The sequence below is a fragment of the Gavialis gangeticus genome, unplaced genomic scaffold (assembly GCF_001723915.1).
Source record: "Gavialis gangeticus isolate Ggan-Ray unplaced genomic scaffold, GavGan_comp1, whole genome shotgun sequence".
NCBI lineage: Eukaryota > Metazoa > Chordata > Crocodylia > Gavialidae > Gavialis > Gavialis gangeticus.
In genome coordinates this window covers 8,141,611-8,148,222 of record NW_017729000.1, presented here as the reverse complement: position 1 = coordinate 8,148,222, position 6,612 = coordinate 8,141,611, and the positions used below count along the sequence as shown (strand labels likewise).

Genomic DNA, 6,612 nt, shown 5'->3' with positions numbered 1-6,612 from the left:
CCCTGTAGCCACCCCTCCCAGTGCCATTGCCGCCCACCCTGCCCGGAAGAGCCCAGCACAGCCCCTGGCTCCAAGCCCACAGCAGACAGCCCACAGTAGGCAGCCTGCCCTCACCTTCCACACAAACCTGGGAGGGTACATGCACCTCATGCCTCCCCCAGGGATGCGCACAGCAGTAGGGAGCCACCCCCTCCCCACCCGGATAAGGTGCCTGCAGCTCCACCCCATTCCCAGGGTCACATTCACTGCCCTGGCTGGGCAGCACCTGCCCCTGCCCCACACCCTCCCTCACCATGGGGGACTTGATCTGCCCCCACACGCTCCTTCCCTCCCCTACAGACTTACTGGCCAGATGCTGCTCTCCAAAGCTGCTGTGCTGCATGCCTATAAGTAGGCCATTGGATCGGTATCAGCCAATATGGCTGGTTAACAATTGGCCAAAGAAATCTTTATTATTGCACCCCTAGGGATTAGAGATCTTCTTTCTTCTCCTTGCTGCTCCTTCTGTTTATGTAGAGTGCAAATGGCTTTTTCAGCTGCGGAAGTCTCTTGCTACACACATCTATTACAATGCCTAGCATAACATGGCTCTGATTGTATGCTGTGGTCCTCATAACAGTTGATGATTATTAGCAGCAACATGCATCTGGTGACAAGTTGCACCTACACAGCTGTTGATCTTATAGGGACGATCTTTTGAAAGCAGACTCTGGAAAATGTTCTTGGGAAAAATGTTGCCACTAAGACACTATTGCTCTTACCAGGTGTCACTGCAAACAAGCATTGACTGTATCACTGTAATGCCTGTTGGCTTAGAAAATGATATTTAAAGGTTTGCTTTTCAGGAATTGGCTTATAGGTATAGATATATACATTATAAGGGTTCAAGATGGGCAGCAGGGGTTAATTGATTTCTAAAGAGCTTGGGTCTCGCACACAAAGTGTCTCTCAGCCCAGGAGGCAGACAGGCTGTCTAACACAAGGCCAAGGGATACACACATAGTCTAGAAAAACACAATCTGGGAACTGGGAGCATATACCATACTGTCCCATAATATGAGATAAAGTGATACCAGCACAGCAACAAGGCCCCAGAGCAGGGGGGCCCCCAAGTCCCAGTTTTGGGCGAACAGACCAAATTAGGTGAAGGCCCAGAAGGCTACGTGGATGGACGTGTGACCACAGAGAGACAACCAACCAAAGATAGCCATGGAGGGAAGGAGAATACAAAAGCAGAGACTTGAAAGTAGCAAAAGGTTTCCTCTTTCCATCCTCCCCCCTGAGAGGGTCCCCATCCCCGGGAAGGGTACCCAGGGCCACCATGGACAGAGGGCATACCACTTGCCTGCCTTATACACCCCACTGGGGGGAGGGGGGGGGGGGGTCCTCAGCATCCCACCTCCAAATTGCTGAAATCTGACACTTAAGAAAGAGCCTCAGAGTCCTGGCCAGATGTACTTTAATTCTGATGACAGCCCTAGGATTTGGTAGATATATACAATTGCTTAATTGTTTTATTGTTTCTTTTCATAGATTCATAGATTCATAGATTAAGGGTTGGAAGGGACCTAGTAGATCTTCTAGCCCGACCCCCCGCCAGGGCGGGAGAACAACAAAAAACCCCCAAAAGCGACGGGACTCTGTTATCACCAGGGATCCTGTTTTTCTCCGATTTAAAAAAATCCCCAATTTTTGCTTAAAAAAAATAAGTAGCCCCAAATACATATTTTTCCACAATTAAAATGAAACACCACTATACAGGTTTCCCTCAATTTATGCGGGCTCTTTATATATGAATTCGCTTTTATGCGATGAGCATATTTAGACCCATAATCCGTTATATGCAATCAGCATAGATGCCCCCCTCCCAAGCAGGTAAGTCTGTGGGGAGAGGGGAAAGGGCCATGGCCCCACTCACCCCAGCCTTGGCTACAGCAGCCCCAGGAGCAGCTGACACCAGCTGCCTGCACCAGGGCACGGTGCAGCCCAGGAGCAGAGAGGAGCGAGGACAGGCGGAGCACAGTGCAGCCCACTGGCTGCAGGCAGCTGATGCTGGCCGCTCCCGGGGCCACTGCAGCCAGGACTGGGGTGAAGGCTGCTCTGTTCCCTCTGCTTTTCTGCCTTGTGCACCCCTCCCACCGTCCCTTCCCTAGTCCCAGCTTCATTCCCTCCCTCCAGCACTGCCCTGGGAACGTATCCCTATTTGTTACATTGTAAAGTAGGTTTGCTTTATGTAAATTCGATTTAGGCACCGTTCTCCGGGAGCGCATGTACAGCATAAATTGAGGGAAACCTGTATATAGATCTACATAGTAGTGGTATGTCGTTTAAATCACGGAACAATGTGGATTTGGGGTGACTTTTTTTCTTCCCCTCAAACTAAAAATTTTTATATCAGAGAAAACCAGGATCGCTGGTATCACTGTGTATCAATAAATTTGCCTATTATCAAATAGAGAGGTCTTGGTCAGTCTGAGGGCGGGAACAAGGGTGGGTCCATCCCCTACCCCCAGAACAAGGCTCTGGGTCCTAAATCCAGAGCCAATAATGCCTACCAATGTTTTCAGACCGTTTCCATGAAACATTAAGATATGGCTGGAGAACAAGTTCTCAACAATCATTTAGAGCATAGCTGATAGCTTTAAAAGTTTTATATGGACTAACTAGACAGTCCCCAACCTAGCAGTGCCCCTTTACGTCACTGTTGATAGGCAAGGTCAGAGCTCAGCTGTTAGCATCAACAGATAACCTTCTGCCTGGGAATGGGAAGTCTCCTTTTCACAGGCCCATTAGATAAAAGGCAACTTTATCAGAGAGTTCAAGGACATTCTAGTTATCTCGTGGGCACACACCCCACAGTGACACTTACCAGGTTCTCCTCGTCTCCCAGTCTTTCCCCGCCGTCCTGGAGGACCTATGGAAACGAGAGAGCAAAGGGCTTTTTATTTCATGGAAATCATTGTCAGAGGAAAATGAACCTCACAGAGAACGGGCCCAAGAGAGAACAAGCAAGAAGCCATTCCTTCCGAATCCAGAGCTTTGTCATATCCCCTTCAGAATGAGCTGAAAAGCAGTAGGGGACCAAGACACTTTTTAGTGGATTTGATATCACAAACACCCTCTTTTGCAAACAATATTAGCTTTTTCTGATATAGTACTCTGCTACAGCACATTAAGAGAATGCTCTCCTTATCCCATGTCATTTTAATGGGAGTTGTCATCACCATCCTGTAAATTATGCACCATGAGGAAAACTCAGATTTTTTTCCCCCTTTAGAAAGCAGCAAGGGGTCCAAATGCCACAGATCTGAGCAGTGAAGCAGAGATCTGGAAAGGACCTCAGGACATCATCTAGTCCAAGCCACTGCTCACACCAGAATCAATCTAAGCCAGGGGTGGGTAAAGTCAGGCCCACAGCAGACTACATTTCCCAGCAGCCCCCACCCACGCCGCTCCAGCTCATCTCCAGGGCCAGGATCTTGCAGTGGTGATGGCACAGGCCAGAGCCAGGGCACAGTTGCAATCCGCTGCCCACATACCCCTACTACAGAACCCAAGCTTGGCGAAGGGGTGTATGGGAAACCCCAGCTCCTGCCCATGCTGTCACCACCACAAGATCCTGGCCCAGCTAGGTCCTGGAGCAGCTTCCCACCTAGCCACGTGTCCTGCCAGTGCTGCTCCAGGCTGGTCTCCATGAGACCCTGGGAGCATGTGGCCATGATGGGTCCACGCTGCCACAGCCTGGCTGCTCCCGGCATCTCCATGGAGACCAGCCATAGTGGCACGGGCAGGGACCACTAGGAAATGGAGTTCAGCCACTGACCGGATCTGCCATTTTGCCCATCCATCTCAGAGAAGTGTTGGTCTAACTAGCATGGAAAGGCATCCAATGACAGAAGACTCCAAAACTGTTGAGGAATCCCATCACCTAAAGGAGGATGGGGCATTCGGGAGTAGTGCTGGAGCCTTTGAAATACAACAGCCTCTCTTCTGTGCACACCAAAACTGGAATTGTTTCAATTCACCTGAATGCAATGCAGATGGCTTCAGAAGCTGGGGTGGGATCTTCTTCTGCTCAGGAGCTCAACAGGACTCTCAGATGTCCAAAACTTACAGTTTTGACAGTGTATCAGATGGGAAAATGGATGTTCTCTTACTGTTCACTACCAACTAATCACAAGACATGTCCTTAAGTACACTAAGACACCATAGGCCAGATCCTATCCCTCTATTAGGCAAGTAGGTGGATTTAGGAGCTTAAATGAGATCCTAATCCACTCTGCTTCCATCTCTTAAAAATAGCTAATGAAAAAAAATGGATAGATTCCCCTGCTCCTCGATGCATTTTTGTGACTTAGTCTTACAGCTAAGATAAGGTAGAAGCTAGAAGCATTAGCATTTTTTCAGGGACCTCATCAGGATGGAGTAGGATCACACAAGCACCAAATAGACAGCATAGGATCTGGCCTCCACACATTTTCCTCTGCAATTAAACACTCATGTTTTACCATGACCAATCTTGGCAAATAAACCATCACCCCTCTTATTCTCCCATCTGGGTAAAGATGACTGAACGATTGAGTAACAGAAGAAAATGTAAACAACATGTTCCTAACCATGAATATGCTGAAGAAATTAAAGGATATGTTCACAGGGCACTGAATACAGGCAATAAGTTGTTGGATAATACTCTACAAAAAGAACACTTAAAATGCAAAAGTACAAAGTGCTGCAGCATTTCATACTTTTGCATTTTAAACTAATATTTTGCAATATACTGATAAAGCACCTATTAATTCAGAGCTGACACTTCCCATGCTCATTGCAACATGCGTATTGCAAGATCAAGATGTGGCCAAAAGAAAAACACATGTCTAAGGATGGTGGTCTACCCTTCGCATGTCAGTCGGTTCTGGAGGTGTTGTCACTGAAGGACAGTGATAATGATGAAAAACAAAAGCAAGCTGTGCTCTTGCTTTTTTTTTTATCTAGGAAAATCTGCCATTATTCGATCACGAGCTCTCCTGCCCCTCCTTACTGTTGCTCCATCTTTTGATGGGGAGAGAGGAAGAAGATAAATATACAAGGAACAAAGTCATTAAATATTCCTGTCCCCTTAGAAAGGATTCACAATTCGCACCAATGTTGTTGTTTCTTACTGTGGAACCAGGTTTCTAGCCAAGGGCTGGAGCTTCCCTTTGCAGGGCTATAATACACGTTTAGGCACAGCCTGATCTCCATTGGCTCACCTCTACTGGGTATCCTACAGGCAGATCAAAATGACAGATATTCTTTTCAGTATGTACTGCTAGGAAATCCAGTTCCCATCCACAAAGGGGTCTTTAGTAGTCTATGTACTATTCCTACAAGCTGCAAATCTTTTGCATCTCATTCTAGAGCTTCACCAGCAAAAACCCAGTGAGTAGAACGTTTTGGGGTTATTTGTTGTAGCCATATTGGTCTAAGGACATAGGCAGACATGATTCTTTGGGTAAATGTAATCTCTTTTATTAGGCCAACTAAATAATTGGAAAAATTGTCCTTAACAAGCTTTGGGGCACAAACACCCTTCTTCAGGTATAGTGTTTGTATGCTCTTCTGGGTGGAGAATATCACATTAGGTACAATGTCAAAGTCTTATTGCTGCATCCTCAGAAGATGCAAAACTTCCAAATACTGCCTGATTTACATCTACATGATCACAAATCTTGGGGGAAGATACTAGCCAGTGCCAGTATCTTAAATGGGGGGTAGGGTACTGGGGTACTAGCACCCGGTGCTATCTTGGTGGTGGCAGTGGTGATGATAGGGAAAGCACAAAAAGAACCATGACCACAGAGCTGCCCAGCCAGGCCTCTGGACAGGGCAAATGTCCATCCCATTTGAAAGCATTTGTCTTTGAGTAATCCAAGAGGAACTTTCCTTGGTCAACCACAAACTAAGGGGGAAAAAAAAAAAAATCACTTGATTTGGGACTGCTCAGTTTGCCCTCAACTTATCTCAGGTTTTCAGAAAGGTTTCAGAAACCATAGGCCAAGTTTAAAGTGAATGTGGGAAGAAGTCTAGCCTTTATTTCCAAACCACAGATAGACCATCAGTTCTACATGGTTTCAACCTATGACTGACACTTAGCTGAGCTTTGCTTTGGAGTCTCTGGGTCCATTTAAGTCAAAAGCCAAGAGAGTTCACAAAAGATTTTTTTTTACCCAAACTGCTCAGTTTTCAGCTGGTGCCCCAGCTAGGTAATGCAACTGGGATACCTGATGGAGATTAGCTGAGGCTTGCTAAATCTGACTGCTGCCCACAAACCATTGATCTTTCCCCCAGGGATCAAGCAGCTAAATTGGCCTTCATGTTGGACAGCACACACCAGACACTTGGCTTATGCAGCAAAATTCTCCTTCTTTCTAAGTAAAGCCATATGAAAGCATCTGCTTTTCTTCAGGTGGTTGAACCAATCAATTGGTTCAAGTGACTTTCCTAGAGAACTCATTTTTGCTTAAAAGCACAGATTGATGAGGAGAAATCTGAAGAATGGGCAAAAAGGGGGTGGGAAGGGCTGAGGGAATACAAGCATTTAATTAGCTCAAGCTCAAAGAAATGAACAGAAAG

At 46.5% G+C, this 6,612-nt stretch overlaps 1 protein-coding gene across 1 annotated transcript in view; it reads right to left on the bottom strand.

The window, feature by feature from the left end:
• COL23A1 (collagen type XXIII alpha 1 chain) overlaps positions 1–6,612 on the bottom strand; it is a 336,766-nt gene that overhangs the window by 84,673 nt on the left and 245,481 nt on the right. Inside the window, exon 3 of the mRNA XM_019505969.1 lies at positions 2,870–2,914. Within this exon, the coding sequence (XP_019361514.1) occupies positions 2,870–2,914 (45 nt within the window). The remainder of the gene's footprint in view (positions 1–2,869; positions 2,915–6,612) is intronic.